At 35.4% G+C, this 20,410-nt stretch overlaps 1 protein-coding gene across 49 annotated transcripts in view; it reads right to left on the bottom strand.

Annotated features, from left to right (window-relative positions):
• RIMS2 (regulating synaptic membrane exocytosis 2) overlaps nucleotides 1-20,410 on the bottom strand; it is a 617,389-nt gene that overhangs the window by 165,266 nt on the left and 431,713 nt on the right. For 22 of the 49 annotated variants that reach the window (XM_040494185.1, XM_040494187.1, XM_040494172.1 and 19 more), the window contains one exon: nucleotides 18,728-18,760. The exons of 23 other annotated variants lie outside the window; for them this stretch is intronic. In XM_040494185.1, the coding sequence (XP_040350119.1) occupies nucleotides 18,728-18,760 (33 nt within the window). The remainder of the gene's footprint in view (nucleotides 1-18,727; nucleotides 18,761-20,410) is intronic. 4 more of the 49 variants (XM_040494173.1, XM_040494178.1, XM_040494203.1 and 1 more) reach the window with 1 other exon arrangement.

Genomic DNA, 20,410 nt, shown 5'->3' with positions numbered 1-20,410 from the left:
GGCTGTGAAAAAACTTATTTTTCAGATTGACAGTCATTGACAGCTATTGACAAAAAAACTGATGGTCATTTATAGGAATGTTATCTAAAGTACCTGATGTACAACGATAAAACGTAAACTGTTTCAAAATACTACATATTTGGTGCTGTGCATCAAAAGGCTTTACAATGGTCATGTTTTTTTTTTTTTTTTTTTTAAACATTTATTTTTGAGACAGAGAGAGTCAGAGCATGAACAGGGGAGGGTCAGAGAGAGAGGGAAACAGAATCTGAAACAGGCTCCAAGCTCTGAGCTGTCAGCACAGAGCCCGATGCGGGGCTTGAACTCACGGAGTGCGAGATCATGACCTGAGCTGAAGTCGGACACTTAACCAACTGAGCCACCCAGGCGCCCCACAATGGTCATGTTTTTGAACCTGAAATTTCACTTCCCAGGATTGTTCCTAAAGAAATAAATCAATCTGCAGGATGTACATACAGGTATATCTACTGCCACATTGCTTGAAAATTGTAAAGACCTGGGACAAGAAACTCTAGATGTTCGACTATAGGGGTTGGTGAACTGCACTCGTGGTGTATCTATAAGATAAATGCATCCATGAAGTAGTGCATGTGATGTGCATGCGCATTCACATCCGTAAATATAAAGACACTGCAATTAGTAATTATAAAACATTAAATGGTGATATAGTACTATAGTTTCTGAACTATAATCTAAAAAACTATGTATATATTCATAAAAATATATATGCACATAACCTATACAAAAGACAAAGGGATAAGGGGAAAAAATGAAGATTTCTATACCAGAATGTTAGCAGGTATCACTGGCTATTGAAATTAAGTGCTATTGTTTTCTTATTGGGGTCAATATGTAGTTTATAAAATGTCTACATGGCTATACACTATACAGGATAAAATACTTTAAAAACCACAAAGCATCATATTTTTGTGAAAAAGGACAAATTATTCAGTTTGAAAACCTATGGTTTTGTCTATGGCCATACCACCCTGAACGCGCCCGATCTCGTCTGATCTCGGAAGCTAAGCAGGGTCGGGCCTGGTTAGTACTTGGATGGGAAAATCCAAGTACTTGGATGGTTTTGTAATGATTTGATAAAAATGCTTTGGAAACAAATGTTAAATAAATTTTTTAATGTAAACATCCAGCCATTCATTGCTAAATTTATCTTAGGGATATATATTTATTTTTTTTTTTTTAATTTTTTTTTTCAACGTTTATTTATTTTTGGGATAGAGAGAGACAGAGCATGAACGGGGGAGGGGCAGAGAGAGAGGGAGACACAGAATCGGAAACAGGCTCCAGGCTCTGAGCCATCAGCCCAGAGCCCGACGCGGGGCTCGAACTCACGGACCGCGAGATCGTGACCTGGCTGAAGTCAGACGCTTAACCGACTGCGCCACCCAGGCGCCCCTATATTTATTTTTTAAATAAAAGCATTTGGGTTGTTATTTGACACTGGAACAAGTTACATTTTAAAAGTATGCAAATAAATATGGGGATAAAAATGATAAATTATGTACTAAATTATTTCTGCATCAGTACTGGGGCCAATGGAAGCATTTTGTTTTAAAGTGTAAACAGTCTTTTTTTAAGTTTTCATTTAAATTCCAGTTAGGTAACACACAGCGTAATATGAATTTCAGGTGCACAATATAGTGATAACACTTTCCTACAACATCTGGTGCTCATCACAAGTGCCCTCCTTAATCCCCATCACCTACTTCACCCAACCATCAGTTTGTTCTCTATAGTTAGGTGTCTGTTTCTCGGTTTGTCTCTTTTTCCCTTTGCTTGAGCACACTTAAGCTTCAACTGAGTAGCTAAGATATACAAGTTTTGAGGAATACTTATTTCCAAATAAATCAATTCTGAAGAAGTTTCTACTGTGGTTACTAGGAGTTAACACAATGGGAATGAAAGATATAATTTGATTTGGTTTATAATGTGTTTGCTTATAAAATGATCTTTTTTTTTTTCATTCCTAAGAATGTAGGAAAACTGAACTCCATATATGCCTAAGTCAAACTTGGAATTAACCGAAAAATAAAGACTCTAGAAACTTACAAAACTGTTGTACTACCTTGAGGCTCACAGGCTTTTAAATTACGTTCTAAACCTTAACAATCTATTTTGGATATCTAGGTTACCTGCTACTATATGTATCTGTCTGCTGTTTCTCTGCTACCTCTCTGCCACATTCATTAAATAACACTTCAAAGGAGATGCTATAGCAAACTGCACAGACTCCTTTTCCTATAGTCAAAAGAAACTGATATTTAGACTACTTTCGGACATACGTTATTAAGAGTGATCTAGTGATACGAGGAAACAGAGCATATCTGGTTTTGACATCTAAATTCAGTAAATAGACTTACTGAGGTTTTATCACTCAGATGACTTGGATTTTAGCACCATTTTAGGTTTCAACATTTAAAATCAGGATATGGTTGGGCTACAGGGGAAGGTCACGGTTTTGTGCATGGAGAGTGCAGTGCAGACAACCATAACAGGGTTGATGGGGCTTTGCAACTGTCCAGATTTAGGGTGATGGGTGTATTTATGCTATACAGGAATGAATCTAAAAATCTTAAAAACAGCACTAGTTTAAAAGATAAGAAGAGAAAATACTTGGGTTTAAGTGTTAATTTCACAAGCCTTCTAACTGTAAGTACCTAATTTACCTTTCCGGATATAAAATTCACTTTCTGTAAAATTAATCATTTGGGACCAGATACTCTCTATGATTCTTTCTGCTATATAACTATCTGGTTGGTTAATTCTGATGCCAAAATAATTTTTAAGTGTTTGTTCTTTTATATTATCATATCTATTTCATTAATATAAATAGGATATATTTATATTATACCTAGAAATATATATTTCTGGAATGTATTTCTAGAAGTATTATACCTGGTCTAGAAATTCCTACTCTGTTTGCCCTGGCATTGCATTTATTAAAATTTACAGTGTGTGTGTGTGTGTGTGTCTAAGGAGACAGGGACAGAAAGGAGATGAAGGAAGAATAGAGGGTAGGAGAAAGACAACGAAAGAGGAAGGGAGGAAAGAAGGTGGGAGGAGATTGAGAGAGAAAGAGACAGAGAGAGCACTCTAAGAGCAAGCCTGGGAAAGAGAGATAGACACAAACTGTATTGAAATGTTCATTAAACCAGAGAATTTGCCCAGCAAAAAGAATCATAAGGATGATCTAATCTAGGAGGCTAGGAGGATCGTTCAGACAAGATCAAGTGCTATTGTTTTACTGTATGTTTCCCCCACGTATACTGACATGTTGAAAAGAAAATATTAGTAACTTTCTATCAACTTAGTTATTTTTAACTTGCTAGTCATAATTCCTGTATCTTTGAAAAAAACAAGATACATTTTAAAGGAGAAACTAAATTTTTAAGTAAAAGTCCCTTGGAGAAGGAATACAATGATTATTGTTAATATTGTTTCTAAGAGAAAGTGCAATAACCACTGATAAAATATACAAATGTGATAGGGCTCCTGGGTGGCTCAGTTGGTTAAGCGTCTGATTCTTGGTCTCAGCTCAGGTCAGGATCAAACCCCTGACTGGACTCTGTGCTCACGGTGTAGGGCCTGCTTGTAATTCTCCCTCCCTCTCTCGCGGGCCCCCCGCCCGGGGGGGGGGGGGGCGGAAAATAAACTCTTTTTTTAAAAAAGATACAAACATGAGTCGGATTCATTGGGTTAATATACTATTCCCTATATGTGTTAAGCACTTTAAATATTCTGCCATCTTCCTGATGGATAAAATCTACATTAAGGAAGAGATAACCCACAGAGTAACACATATTAATACCCTGTGTAGATGACTTGTCCCCATCTTATTATATTTGGGTATGACATATTATGAAAGAACACTGTGTCCCACATCTGGGGCCTAATTAACGTAAGTCATGAGATATTTCAACTGCATACACTCTTATGCATATCACAGACTGCATGGACTGTTTGAGAGGAGCATAATAAAGAAATTTAAATGCAACTTTGCATTTATGTTCATTTAGAAATAAATGTTTAAGTATACTTAGAAATGCTGAGAGGGGCACCTGGGTGCCTCAGCAGGTAAGGATCTGACTCTTTGTTTCAGCTCCGGTCATGATCTCACAGTTTGTGAGACAGAGCTCCATGTGAGGCTCTGCACCGAGAGCACAGAGCCTGCTTGGGATTCTCTCCCTCCATACATACACACAATGGAATATTTCTCAGCCATAAAAAAGAATGAAATCTTGCCATTTGCAACAATGATGGAGCCAGAGAGTATAATGCTAAGCAAATTAAGACAGAGAAAAGCAAATGCCATATGATTTCACCCCTATGTGGAATTTACGAAACAAAACAAAATGACATAGGGGGAAAAAAGAGAGAGGCAAATCATAAAGCAGACTCTTAACTATAGAGAACAAACTGATGGTTACCACAGAAGAGGAGGGTTATGGGTTAAATAGGTGATGGGGGTTAAGGAGTATACTTGTTGTGATGAGCACTGGATATTGTAGGAAAAGTATTAAATCACTATATTGTATACCTGAAACTCAGATTTACAGTGTATGTTAACCTACTGGAATTTAAATAAAAGCTTAAAAAATAAATTATACTTACTATGGCATTAAAATGATAACATACATATTTTTAAGGTAACAAAGATATTTTACCTTCTTAAGTCAGGGTAACAAAGAGGCAGATAAGGGGTGATAAGTCATTCAAAGTGGAATTCTTTTATAAAGTTGAGATTCTTAAAAGGATCCAAACACATGTGATCGTATCCCCTAAACTATAATGAAAGGAATAATGAACTTCCTATTTTCCAAAAACAGCAGAATCAGAAAGGGGTTATTACCAAATGGAGAGAGGAGTGACATAAACAGGGCCAAATTTCCAAGAGTAAAACAAATGTCAATTGTTAGGTATAATATTTCACTTCATATTTTCAATGATCGTATGCATTAAAGTTGTTAAATCCTTACATTTCCTTTAGAGATAACAACATGTTGCCAACAACAAGCAAGCCAAGGAAGATTAAGTTGTGCTTGGAAAATTTAACTGAGTAGAGAAAAAGAAAAATGTTTATATTTAAATTTTTTAAAATCACTAAAATCAATTAAATTATGATTGCAAACTGCAAATGTGACATACGCTTCCAATATAAGAACAGATAGAGAAAAAGATTTGTAATAGTCATCTCCCCTGAATATCCACAGTGATCATCCTAGAAAATGATTATCCATTTGAGTTATCAATTGGGATAAAATGAGGGAAGTTTATGTGGCAATAGTGTGATTAAAAGGAAAAATGTACATTTTAATTGTTGTTATACAATCTCATCCCCGTTAGCTAATACTGAAATTTCTTTAAATTCGGATCACCTAAGTTGGGGTTAATTATTTATAATGAGAAAAGGAACTATTACATACGAGGATTTTAAATAATACTCATGCTTAGATATCAAGCTGTGTACCTTTTTCCAAAGGTGCTCGTGAACATTGTTATTGGTCAAGGGAGCTATGACGACTGCACGGAGGACCTCATGTCTTGCAGTTTGACACTCCCTCAGAATTCAAAGGTAGGCATCCTAAATGTTTCACCAATAGGGACATTTCCTGAAATCTTCTCTTCAATACCAAGAAGAAAGTGGAATAAAAGTTAGGTAGGCTCACCCTCAGATCAAGACAGCTAGGGATTTGACGAAAACACCTAAGCCAGAGACTCCGCTGAATTTCATTCAACCTTCCAAATACCCATATGGGATTACTACTTACACTGAGGATCCTAAATGAAACCGCAAACTAGACGGTCTGTTGACATTACGTGTCCCCTTCCGAATTCCTCTCTTTTCTTTTTCTAGACATGTAGCTTTGTTCTCTCATGGTGTCCACCACACATGTCACAGCTTCTCGGCTTTCACGTTTCTACATCCTCCACCTTGTCACAGGTAAAGACCCCACTTCCTGAGGTTAAGGGCACAGAGTCTGGCACTGAGCTCAACTGCTTTAAATTCCAGCTTCAAATGGCTGGAGTAAGTTATGAACTGATCTATACCTGAAATTTTCAATCTGGAAACTAGAAACAAAAACAGTACTTCCAATGGGTCCTAAGCTCAATTACGTATTAAAATAACTTATAGCACAGGGACTTAATTATCCAAAACGTCAACCTCATTGTAAAAGAACTTATTAACCCAAAGAAATCTGAGAGAATGCAAAGTAAAAATTGGTTTTATCAGTGAATCCTAGTTCTATGACTAACACCATGTTAAAACTTATCTGAGGTACTTCTGAGTTTCTCAAGAGTAAAATCTGCAATGTGTGGAATGAAGATCCTGATCATCAGTTATTTATCACCACTGCAAGTTTCGTAAGTGGGACCCACTATACGTAATATAAAAACAATGAGTTTTACAGGATTGAGCACTTGTGAGCTATAAAGTATGACTATCCCAAAGTAGAGAGCCTTTTATGTGTCTCCAACACAGAGGTCATGTTATTTGGTTACTGTTGATTCATTTAGTAAGAACTTCGTCTTCTTGGGGTTCTCTACTATTTCATGGTGACTTCACTCAAAGAAAAAATTCGACTACCGTACTTATTTTGAAACGTATTTCCTAAATTCCCTGTAATGTCATATTTGCCAACTCCAGTGACCATTCTTCAGCACCATTCTATCAGACCTCACAGCAGCATTTGATAGATTTATTAAACTACGCTTGGTATTTTCTCCAAGTGTTTGGCCTGCACTTTTCTGACACTCATTCAGTTCACTCTTTATTAGACTACTTTGTTGGCTTATCTTTCTCAGCCCATCTTTCAAATATACACATTTCCTAAAGTGTTGTCGTTGACTTTTCTTTTTATTCTATTCCTGAGTGATTCTGCCTAAGTCCATAGCTTCAACTGTCACTTTAATGCTGAAGGCGAGTACCTTCATCTACTTTCCTGTAAGCCTGAGATTCACATCTTAGTTGGGGGCCCCTGGGTGGCTCAGTTGGTTAGGCGTCTGACTCTTGATTTCGGCTCAGATCATGATCTCATGGTTCATGAGATTGAGTCCCGTGTCAAGCTTAGTGCTGACAGCAAGAAGACTGCTCGGGATTCTCTCCCTCTCTCACTACCCCTCCTCTGTTCTCTCTTTCACTCTCCCCTTCTCTCTCAAAAGATATAATAATAATAATAATAATAATAATAATACACATTTCTAGTTATCTCCTAGCGATCCCCACATGGATATGCCATCAGTGGCCAAAACTCAGCTTATTCAAAACAAGTTAACATTGCTTCTCATATTTGTCCTTCTTCCTATAGCTATTATCAATGACTATCCAGAATATCCAGAATTTATGTCTTTGTTAATGCCTTGCCTGTTCTTGGAACTGTCAACACTAAACACTTCTCTTGCTCCTTCTGGGTTTCTTGTTCCACTGCTTTAGACTCAGACTTTTAGGCCTTCCTTTGCTAGCTCAACCCCTAGAGCCCTCTCTTCTCTTTGTGTGATGAAGTTACAGGCCACCCTCCATCTATTACCAAGCCTCCTGAACCCTATTTTGGGATGGGAGTTGGCTTTGAATTGCTTGGGATGTGTCAGGTCAAATAAAATTTTCTATTAGTCTATATATTTAGTACTATCGGGGTAATATATTTTAAAATTAATTTAAATTTTTGCGTGTTTTCAGTTATTTTTAAAGCCAGATTTATGGAGGCCTACCGTCAGAAATTAAAATTCACACTATGCAGGTGCGTCTATGACATTTGACAAATGGATGTAGTCATGCAACCTCACCACAATCAAGATACAGAGTATTTCTGTCACTGTAAAAAGTTCCCTGGGGTCGCTTTGCTGTCAATACTCTCCCTACCAGCCCGAGGTAACCACTGAGCAGATTTCTGTCCAGCTTTGAATTTTTTTTTGTTCAACTAAAGTTTTACTGGATCAAGGCATAGAAAAAAAATGTAACAAAGCTTTTAAAGGTGCCCGGTTAAAATCTTGTGTTCGAGAACTGAATAATAACGTTCCTGAACAATTAAGATCTTAACACTAATAATACTTTCCAGAAGCCAGGAATTGTGCTAAAAGCTTTGCATGAATTATGATTATGTCACTTAACCAGTACAACTGTATGTGATAGGACTTTTGTCACAATTTTACTTATTGGAACATTTGTACAGGGCATAGAACTAGTAAGTGGCTGAGATTGGTCTGTTTTCCAAAATTTATAATCTGAAATACTTAGTCATAAAGTGATTCTCTCTCTTCTCTTTCTCTCTCTCGCACAAACACATACACACCCTTAACTCTTATTTAATGCTTTTGTTGCCCCAACACTCTTCCTTTTTAACATTTCCTCCTTTTTCTTATCTAATTGCATCATCTCCTCTTTGGCCTTTTTTTTTTTTTTTTCATACTTTAACTTATTTCCTTTTGACCCAAACTTAAACTACAATATAGTCATTTTTAGTCTTTAATCTTCTTTTTGGGGTTTCCTTCTGATTCTCATTCCTTTACTCTGAATTGTCCTATCAACCTCCTTCACATTCTTCATGACCTTATAACCTATAATCATGATCTCCCCATCAGTGATGTCACATAATGAATTAATCTAATCACTCTTACTTGTTACCATTTTCCTTGCCATTAAACTTTGCCTTTCCCACTATTAGTTCTCTTTCTCATCCTTACTCTCATGTCCCATACCCCATCTCCTCAAGCCTTCATACAGGCTACTAGAAAGAAACTATCATCTGTCAAATAACATCCTTCTCTTCAGTTGAACTGTAATCTAATTTAAATTCCCTTAGCAATTATCTTCAATGTAGCATTATTCATGCCAACTTACCCTCTTTCATGTGAAACCTACTTATCTTTCATGCCAACACTTTTATATTACAATGGTTTTATTATAGATATAAAAGTATAGAGCTTTAAGTGAGCAAAGAGGAAGAAAATGATCTGAAAACAATCATACCTTATTTTTAACCATGAGCCAATGAATACTTAGATTGTGTGCAAGTTAATACTAAATAACTTGATTCCTAACTTATTACATATAATCCTTTCCTTTCAACTCAAATGATTTAAAAGTATTTTAATCCTAACTTTATCATTCAGTTATACTTTGTTCATCTCCCTGCAAATCTTCAATATTTAAAACTCTTTCATCCATCACTGACACTTAAATGTCTTTTCAGGAAAAAAAAAAAAGTATAGCAAAAATTATTCTCTTCTTCTGAACTTTAAATGCCCTGACTTTATCTTCTGATTCTTGATCTTAGTTGTGTATCTCCTGGCTCCTTTCATACTTTGTTTCTTCTCACTCTTCTGTTTTAGTTCAAAATCACCTCTTCAGAAAGACTTCCTGGATCCCTCCATCAAAAATACATGCCTTCCCACCCCAGCTGTGCTAAGCACAGAGGGTTTTAAATAATAGAATTATAACAATCTAAACTTACCTTGTTTAGTGACTATTAGCTCTCCCAAGAGTATAATTTCCATGATGGAAGAGACCTGTTATGCCCCCAGCACCTAGAATAGGCCTGGTATATGAAAATGTTTAGTAGATACTCGTTGAACAAATGAATTTTTCAGATGTGAAATACTTTTATAACACTAGAGTAAGAATTTCAGGAATAACTTCCTTTATATAAGCATAGATGGTAGAGGACACTTTAATATGTCGTTATGATACCTAGAGAATGATTTGAGTCTAACATAGTCAAGTTGACAGATTATTGGGCTATTTTACACAGATTTTAATAGTCTCTGCTTCGGAATTTTATTCCTATTTTATTTTTACTCTTATTTTAAATAATGACTCAATTTTATTGTTCATTATTTACATTATACATCGGTCTGAAAAGTGAAATCTTTGGTATAACTAGATTTAGTAGTAATAATTAATAGGAACTATCATCTTTTTACTTTCTAGTATGTTGAAAATTCTGTGACAAGTTCCTTACATATATTATCGCTTTCAATTTTTTTCAAATTACAAAAAAAAAACATCAAAATAAGTGCTTGTAATTTCTGTTAATAACATTATTCAGTTAAATGGTTGCATACGCATTCATTATTCAACATTCATGGTAACATCCTTTTCACTGCTACAAATAATGCCTTAGTGAAACTTTCGTACATATATTTTTATCTGAGCTCATTTCCAACAGAGCAGAAGTCTGTAAATATTTTTAAGGCTCTTGATTTCTATTGAAAAATTACTTTTTAGGAAGATTATAGTAAATTATGCTGCCACTCTTATATCACACTCTCACCAGCATTAAAGCATTGTTTTCAAAATAGGTGAAACATAATATCTCATTTTTTTAAGTTATCTATTTGGTTATGATTGGAATAAAATGTGGGATTTTTTGGAATAAAATTTTTTTTATACATTTACTGTCCACTAAATTTCCTGTTTGGTGAAACGTCTGTACGTCTTCTGCCCATTTTTCTGTTAGAGTTTTACAGAGTACATAGTTTATTTGTCAAAGTGATTCAGGCATTAAGGCTCTTAATACTCCGAGTTGCTGCAAATATGTTTCCCAGTGTGCTGTTTGCCTTCTAATTTGTTTATGCTGATTTTAATCTTCTGAAGTTTATACCTGCCAAGGTATAACTTGACTTGTAGTCAAGTCTCTCTTTTTAAATTTCATTACTTTTATTTTTAGAAAGGCTTTCTCTTTTCAGAGAAAAACTTTTTCATGCTTTTATTAAAATATAATTAACCCTTTAATCTAACTGCAGCCCAGAGTTATATCCCTAGTGAGTGACAGAACCCAGATAAGAATCGAGACCTATCTGATTTCAATGTTCTCGCTTTCTACTCAACTCTGTTGTCCCAGAAATGGTAACGCTCAACAGTACAGGTGCAGCAGTTCTGATGCCCAGGTCTGTATGACAGCTACGTCCTAAACTAGAAGTCACAAACTCGTATATTTGTAATGCATATAACAAAAATAATTCTGTATTATAGACTGGATGACTAAAATGCCTGGGCTTCAATACACTTGACTCAAAATAAAAATTCTGGTTTCTAATGTATTTTATAAAACAATTTAAAAAAATAGCTTCACTTACATCATGCTTACAATGTACCAGACACAGTTTTTAAGTAACTTACAGTTTATATATTAATGAATTTAATACATACAATAACCCTTTGATACGGTATTATTATCTCTGTCTTAGAGAAGGGGTATCTGAGGAATCTACAAAGAGTAACTTTCTCAGGATCACGCAGCACAGGAGCGGTGGTGCTGATCGGGGAGTCTAGTTCCAGAGTCTGTGCTCTAATACTGCTTCTCAGACTAACGTTTCTTACAGGAACACATGTTTTCCCCAATAACTGAAATTTTCAGAAAAGAGAGTTAAGGTAGACAATAGGCCAAGGTAAAATAGAATGCTAAGGTATTTAGAGTGCATGAATAATGCTTTGAGAATTCAGCAGTAACTTCTTAAATTCAGGATGAATCTTCCAAGGTAGATGGAATTTTATATCCGTAAAGCATTAAAAAACAGTGCATTCCAAACCTCAATTTAAGTGAGATAGCTGAAACCCAAAGATCTCCAATTACGTGTCTAGGCTCACACAGCTCAGTGGAAAGACCGAAGCTAAAACTAGGTCTCTTGACTCCTGTTCAAATCTTCTTTCCAATTTCCCTCCCACCACCCGAGGAAGAACTACTCGGACCATTCTTATTTCACGTTTGGGCATTCCAACTGTTTCACGTTTCAACGACTTTCTTAACTCTCTTTTATATTTGAGTATTTATAGGCTTTAGAAAATTAGTCTTAGTATTACCCTTTATTTAATAGGAGCTTTCACATAAGATGTGATATGTTTTTATATATATGCACATATACAGGCACCTATGTCATTTCATTTGATTTTTTTTTTTTTGGTTAAAATATCACAATATTACTTAATAAAATATTAAACCTAAACTTACATAAAATATTCCAGGCTGCTGTGTCTAGAGTACTGATCATACAGTTGACACTCCATGCCTCTTTAGAAACTGATTTACATTTTCTTTTTTTTTTTAATGTTTATTTATTTATTTTGAGGGAGAGAGAGTGAAAGGGGGCAGGGGCAGAGAGAGAGGAGAGAGAGAACCCCAAGCAGGCTCCAAGCTAATAGTGCGGAGCCTGATGTGAGGGGTGGGGCTCGATCCCATGAATCAGGACATCATGACCTGAGCCGAAATCAAGACTCAGATGCTTAATTAACTGAGCCACGCAGGCACCCTGATTTACATTTTATGGCAAAATTTCAGTCTACTAGACAGTTATATTTTTCATGACTGAGCAAACCTTAAATATCTATATCTTAGACTTTCATCAATAATACCGAGTCCATTAAATATAGGTAGGATACAATCAATGCACAAAAAGTACCTAAAAATGGGTAGAATGTGAGTGTAATGATAAGACTGATAATGAATCAATGACTGAAAGATTCAGGGAAATTTCAGTAACAGCTTATATGTGTGTTTATATGTGTATATATTTATAGATTTATTAAATTTCCCCCACAATTAATGTTACTTCTCTTTCCCTTTTAAGACATAACACAAGTAGAACAAGATGTCAAGTGAAAGCACATGGCATTTAAAACATGTCATATATGCCATGCAAATGTGAAAACAATTAAAATGAAGGTTTGCAATAATATATCTCAATGGGCAACATTCAGAATAATCACAGAAATAAAACAAAAAAGAGAAACTGTTTTCATGCTAAAAATAATACTGTAATTGTGTTAATTTTGAAAAACTTGCCTTAGCTAACCCTAACAGGAAGTGAAGTGCTGACAGCTCAGAGCCTGGAGCCTGTTTCGGATTCTGTGTCTCCCTCTCTCTCTGACCCTCCCCCGTTCATGCTCTGTCTCTCTCTGTCTCAAAGATGGATAAACGTTTAAAAAAAACATTTTAAGAATTATAGAATACTAACTGAGCTTATTGTAGAAATCACTTCACAATTTATACATGTTCAAATCAGTGTGCTGTATATTTCAAAGGAATACAATGTTTGTTTATTTAAGGAATCTCCATGTAACCTAGGTCTTGAACTCAACGACCCAGAGATCAAGAGTCCCGTGCTCCACCAAACAGCCAGTCAGGCACCACCTCAAACTAATCCAATATTATATGTCGATTATATCTCAAAAGAGTTGGAAAGTTTTTTAAAAAATTAAAAATAAATTTTTAAAAATTAGAAAATAATTATAATCACAATGCAAAGTATGTATTAGTCATTCCCGATTGTGTTTTTATTAAGAAGCGCTTAAAATCTACTCAACTTGAACTGTTAAGCTTTTCAAATTAACATTAAGACCTGGCAGACCAACGGGCCAGTCTGAAATAGTAATTTTTTTAACACATTTTCTAAAACTTTTGATGTAGCACAGAACCAACTATAATAATGTAATAGCTGGTTAACATAATAATATAATAATTGGTATTATAATATAATAATTCACCTAAGGAATTAGTAAGAAATATGGCCGAAGAAAACATTTGTTGTTTTTGAGATCTCCTTAGGAGTAAAACATATATTACACAAGCACTAAGACTGCTAGATGCCCTAGACCAGCTCTGGAAATAATTCTGGCAACATTGTAGTTCACACTTGAATTTAAAGACATGAGCAGATGCTGTTTTATGGCACTTACCAAATAGTATTTTTAAAATCTCTTTTGTATCATTAGCTCTCTTTCAAATGGTCTCTAAGATCTGTTTTACAATTATCCAAAAAAGTACAATTGTCATATGAATTTTTTTTAAGTTTACTTATTTATTTTGGGGGGGGGGGGGGGGAGGGAGAGAGAGAGAGAGAGAGAGCGAGAATCCCAAGCAGTCTCCACGTTGTCAGCATGAAGCCTGATGTGGGGCTTGAACTCTCTAAGCCTGAGATCATGACCTGAACCAAAGTTGGACACTTAACACATTGAACCACTCAGGTGCCCTATCATATAAAATTCCTCAAGAGTTAAGAAGAAAAGTGTAAACTCTAATAAAACTTGCTCTTCTCATTTAAAAGAAACCTGATTTTTATCTGCCAAGGGCTAAACTTAGTGAGTTTTTCCTGCTTCAAAATGTGTGATCAAACTCCATTCCTTCATTCACTGTGTAGAATTATATTGCAATGACTATACTTGGACCTATAATAGAAATAAAGGTCCTTCGACTACGGTATAAAATGCAAAACACACACTTCAACTTAATATCAGGAAAATGACTGGCCTTACGAAATTATTTTCCATCACATTTTGGCTCAAAGTATTAATAGGTGGTATTGATTGAGAAAAATAATCAACTTACATATTCATTAAAGATGTGATGATGGTTTAATATACTACATTCTATTGGTCACAGTCTCGAGTCAGTTTTTGAAAAGCTTTAATTTCATCTAACTTTTATTAAACACTTGGAAATCCATCTGAGTTGCTTGTTACAAAATTTACTGTTTTCTCTTCTAAAATTACCTCCTTTTTCTCTGAGGCTCTCATTACCATCGCTATCATTCTTTACTCTCATTTTGTTCTGGAAGGGAATGCACTGGTCCTCATTTTTCTTTAGGCTTTGGAGAGTTTGTGGAATCCTTTATTCAGTGCTAGCGAATACAGACCAAGTCCCCACTTACAGTGTTGAGAGTCTACAGCTGAGAAAGCTCACCCCAGCTTCCTCCCGCCAGAACGAAAGGAAGGATTAATAGCTATAGCTGCAGTTTTTTTTTTGTTTGTTTGTTTGTTTTATTTATTTTTTTTTAATTTTTTTTCAACGTTTTTTATTTATTTTTGGGACAGAGAGAGACAGAGCATGAACGGGGGAGGGGCAGAGAGAGAGAGGGAGACACAGAATCGGAAACAAGCTCCAGGCTCCGAGCCATCAGCCCAGAGCCTGACGCGGGGCTCGAACTCACGGACCGCGAGATTGTGACCTGGCTGAAGTCGGACACCGACTGCGCCACCCAGGCGCCCCGCTATAGCTGCAGTTTTAAAGTCTGTGCTAAGAAAGACTTCAAATTATGTTTAGATAAAAATTAAAAGTAGCTTAGGACATGAGATTCGAACCAAGAACATTCTCTTTCCTCTGTAAATTTAACCATTCCACATATGTCCTAGATAGTATTTTTTTTTCCTAAGAAAAATTGCTTACATCATCAATCTTCTCTTCTTCCTAATTTTCAAACTCCCTCAACAAAGTACTTTTCTCTATGCATATCATAGAGATTCCTTTGTTCAAGCTGTTGAATTCCCCCTCCCAAAGCTTGGCCTAAGGTCTTTATTTTTCTCCGTGTTTTCTCCCCTACCATATTCAGTGGTTCGTTTCTTCCCTTATCCTACCATCTATTCTTAACATTTTCCAATCTGTACTGTCAACCACACCTATCCTGAGCTTCCTTCTCCACTTCTTCCCGCATTGCTGCCCACATCCCAAATCTTTTCCACTTGTGAATTCTGAACCCAGAAGCCTTTCATTAAATCTTATGCATTCTCAGCCTCATCACAGAATGCGCATCTCACCTGTTAGCCTGAACGGAAAGCTGCCCCTTCAACAAGAACACTACCTGTCCGAAACAATTTGAGGAGAAACGGCTCAAAATCCTATACTTTAAGTAATAGGGAATCCTGGAAGTGGTACCAGCATTTTTCTATGTCTGCATTTCTCTTTTCACATGTTTACTTTTCTAATTTCATGTAACATTTATCGCTTTTATGTTCATACCATTACTTTCTTGCTGTTACTGTCTACTTCCGCCCTACCTTCCTTCACCCATTCTCTGTCACACTTAGGGCGTCAGTGGCTCTTCAATGCCTATATAAAAATACTAACATCAAAGTTTGTTGCTTTCGGGGTGCCTGGGTGGCTCAGTTGGCTGAGCGTCTGACTTGGGCTCAATTCATGATCTCACTGCTCGTGAGTTCGAGCCCCGTCAGGCTCTGTGCTGACAGCTTGGAGCCTGGAGCCTGCTTCGGATTCTGTGTCTCCCTCTCTCTTCCGCCCCTCCCCCGCTCATGCTCTGTCTGTCTCTCTCTCTCAAAAATAAACATTCAAAAAAATTTAAAAAAAAAGTTTGTTGCTTTCCTTTCCTTTCCAAACTGTAGTCCAAGCCCCACTTCAGAAATTCACCCCCAGTATCAAACCCTGTATCTTTCTATTATTTGGAATTGTCTAACATCTGAAAATTCTAAGCATCACTAAATCAATCTCTGAAAATAACACTCTCCACTTGCCTCCATTAGCCTGAATATCTCTATAAATTCCAGTTCTTTCATTAAAGCCCTTCTTTCCCAGTTCATGGAAAACTCTGTATCTGAATGTGATTTAACTGCATGGCGTGATTTCACATGACCAGCATCTTCCCTAATCTCAGACATCACTTTAAACACTTTGCTTGCAGGCCACCCTCAACACCCTCATCCTTTTTCTTTCTCCTCTAACTGCCTGCAAACTTCCAACAATTTGTCTGAAGTGTGCTAATGAATCAATCACACGACCTTAAAGACCATCACGAATTTAAGTTCTTCACGTAAACTATCCTCCTTCTACATATCTTTGGTGAACTCTCCCTTTGGTGAACTCTCTCCAGGATAGCTAGTCTTCATTTTAACTTCCCCAAGCCATTATTAGGAAGCCTAGTCTACAGTCACCCTCATTCTTTTTTCTTTTAGATCTCTCTTTCCTTCTCTTCCATCTGGCTTCCACAGTCCACAACTTCACTAAAACCATTTACACAAACATTGTTATTGGTTAACATTTAACAATAGGTGCCCTTCTCTTGAATTTTTCTGATGAGTATATCCTTCTTGAAACACTTTCCTTTCTTGACCTCTGTTCTTTTCTAGATATCCCACTGTCTTTCAATGGTTCTTTTCATCATGGTTTTCTGGCTCTTGTTCTTCCCTCCTCTATTTATGTAAAAAAATGTTGGTAATCCCAGAATTTTGATTCTTGGCTCTCTTCTTATTCTTCATATACTTCTGGAAATCCCCTTCATTCCAATGGAATCAGTTAAATGCTGATTCCTTATTCTCTGTCTCTAGCCCAGACTTCTCCGCTGAGTTCCAGACCCATACATTCAATCACTTCTAATAGATGTTTATACCTGAATATTCCAAAGGAATATCAAACTCAGTTCATCCTCACACTGAATTCTTAATTTTTCCCTAAAACTTTTCCAACCTATATTCCCTATCTTGATAAAATGTGCCCCCATTTACCTATACATTTCAGTTACCTGAAATTATTCCTCCTTTTCTTGCATCAGTAATATCCAATCAGTATGTAGGTCCTACAGGTTTCACATCTTTACTTTCTCTATTGATACCTTAAGTCACCCCATCATCATCTCTTCACTGATCTGTGAAACAGCCTCATAAATGATCTTTTTGTCTATACTGCTCTTGTCCACTTTTTATATAGTTTCCAAAGTAATCTTTGGAAAAAATATCCAATCTTGTTCCTCTCTTGCTTTACATGTGTCAATATCCTACATGTTGTTCAGAAACCCTCCCCTTCCCACTTTTGCCTAAATTTGTTTTAAGTCGTTTTCCCTGAGATGTTGTCTACACATGAGGACAACATCTTTCTAGTTTTTATTTTTTATTTTTTTTGATTGTAGAAATTTTTTATTTTATTTTTTTAAGTTTAATTTTGGTGTAGGGGTTTTTTTTTATTTATATATGAAATTTATTGTCAAATTGGTTTCCATACAACACCCAGTGCTCATCTTTCTAGTTTTTAATGTTTAATTCATATGTTATCTCTTCTATGAAGTCTTTCTTGAACTAATAGCCATACTTTCCAGGTGGAAATGATCATACCGTCCTTTGTGATTCCATTGTATTTCTACACATATAGATTTCTCACAGCACCTGTAATATTATTGCATTTACTCGTCAGATTCACTCTACAAAAAGCCTACGAGGATAGGGAGCTATTTTGTGCGTCCTGTTATTTCCAGCACCTAGAACAGTACCACATCACATGAGTTCAAGAAATGAGTGTTGAATGAATGTTCGAGATTTAGTTCAAGTGTTCCTTTTGCCATAAAGTCTTTTCTGGCCATCTAGTTGAAACAGATTTTATTTGACTTTATAGCTTTGCAGAACATATTGTTAGAATCATCCACACTGGCACCTAAACACAGCATGTTCCCCACATAGTATAACTCCTCGGTGATATTGATAGCATGTGTAGGACATGTATTAGATCTTTAGTGTTCTCCACAGTCTAGCACATTGCAGAACTCATGATAAAAATAAAATACTTTTAAAATTATGTAACATAAAGTTGAAAACAAGGTTTAAGTCTAAAATAAGTTCAAGAATGAAATACGATTAATCTGTTACTTTAATTTCAATGACTAAATACTGTATGCCTATATGTATGTACATATATACATATATTTGGATCTGGAGTTAGTTACCCAGTTATGGAAAAAATACATATACCTACATGTACATATTATGTAAATATTAATCTTTTTATTTTTTATCAATCTAATTGGAGCGGTTGCTGCTAACAGTTGAATATACCACTACCTAAAATAAAAGTGCCTGCAAGATTTAACATTTTGTTATATTAGAGGAAAATGAAAAATTATGAAATGAATAAAAAATAGTAAAGAATTTCTAAAACAAGTTAGATAAATGAAAAAGTAACAAAGAAAAGCAGAAGAGACAGACCTGTATGTCTTCTCCTTGTGGAGTCCACTTCTTCTGTGATCACATCGTGTAATGGACAGACATAGACAAAGGAGATGGGTGTGAGTGGATGTACTCAAGAGGTAAAAAGTGACACTGAAGGAAAGGGCCCCAAATCATTTTGAGAAAGAATCCTGTACACAGTTGCAGGGAAGAAATAATAAAATACGTACCATATGCAAATAAATTAAAAAATAATACGGAGGAATTGATGGAGAATTGGTTAAGCTATTATGGGTTAGCAGAATCAGAAAAATAAAGTTAGTGTAGAAATAAAGAGGATTCAAAAGTTTACAATTATTTATGGGCAGCCCCAATCCTGAACACTGATGCTGAAGAAAGATACCATTAGTAAAAACAATGTTACTTGTATGACCATATTGTTCAAGACATTCCTGAGTCCATTTAAAATCTGTGAAAATGCTTTTAGGATTTTTAATTATCATTTAAAGGAAATAACTGAATCAACTTTTAAAAGAACAATAAAATAGTTCCAACAGATTTCTATACCTTTCAACTATCCCAAATGCATGAGTGCACACATGAAAATAAAGTAGGGCTATCAGGCCAATGTTCCACGGAATTACTTCAGTACAGCAAAATATTATCATAAAAAATATTATGGAGAGTTATCAAGTAGAAAACTCAGTATAAAAGAGTAGCTGAAAGATATGGCTTTACTTAAATATTAAAAATTCCTAATAACCTTGAATTTACACAAACTTTACTTGATCATATTCCCTTATAAACCTATTTATTCAGAAAATTATTACACACACCATATAACACATCATTGACAGCTCTATTTAAATTTGCCCATCAAAATCCAATATCTATCGTGATAGATATGGCACACATTTTGGAAATACTTCCTTCTCCTCTACTAGTGAAGTTCAGAAGACATTTTACACAGTGATTGAGAACAGGAGATATCTGCTAAACTCAGCATTCTAGGAAAAAATTTCTTCCAAAGATATTAGTGAGTTAGTATGATTGACACAGATAAACACTATAATACAAAGCCAAAATCTATTTAATTGCATTCTTAGCTTTGAATCAGGTACCACAAAATTCTTAAATCAAAGCACCACATTCACTTCTGCAATAGTTATATCATAGTTTTTGAGTGATATATAGAAAAACGTATTCTATCAAAATATACTTGGCACATTGACATATTGAAATTATAACTCGTAAGAGGATTCTTTCCTATAACAAACTTATCTCTTTTTCTGAAGAGTGAGAAAATGAAAACTTTCCACTAGGAAAAGATTGCTAAGATGACCAAATCTTGTTTTCTTAGAAAAAGGAGAAATTCTAGTATGAATTACAGAGAACTGAAAACGAATGACACATTTTGAAATTTAGTAATGTCATTTTTATTACTGTATGAGCACATCTTTGATCTATCCAAAATTGGACACTAAATCTCATCATAATTGCATTACAAACCAGACTATGTTGAGAGGATTGACTATCCTCTTGAAATGTACGCCATACATTAATATGATATATGCCATATTTTGTTTTCCATACCTAGTCCACCCACTTCTCAAAGACAGAAAAATCAGAGATATACTAATAACATAGATTAATTCTGATTTTTATTATATCTTATTTCTGATATGCAAAATTTCTCTATATACATGTTTACCATACTATTAA

Source organism: Herpailurus yagouaroundi, unplaced genomic scaffold (assembly GCF_014898765.1).
Source record: "Herpailurus yagouaroundi ecotype Mexico unplaced genomic scaffold, PumYag 186, whole genome shotgun sequence".
Classification (NCBI taxonomy): domain Eukaryota; kingdom Metazoa; phylum Chordata; class Mammalia; order Carnivora; family Felidae; genus Herpailurus; species Herpailurus yagouaroundi.
This window is presented reverse-complemented; position numbering and strand designations above follow the sequence as displayed.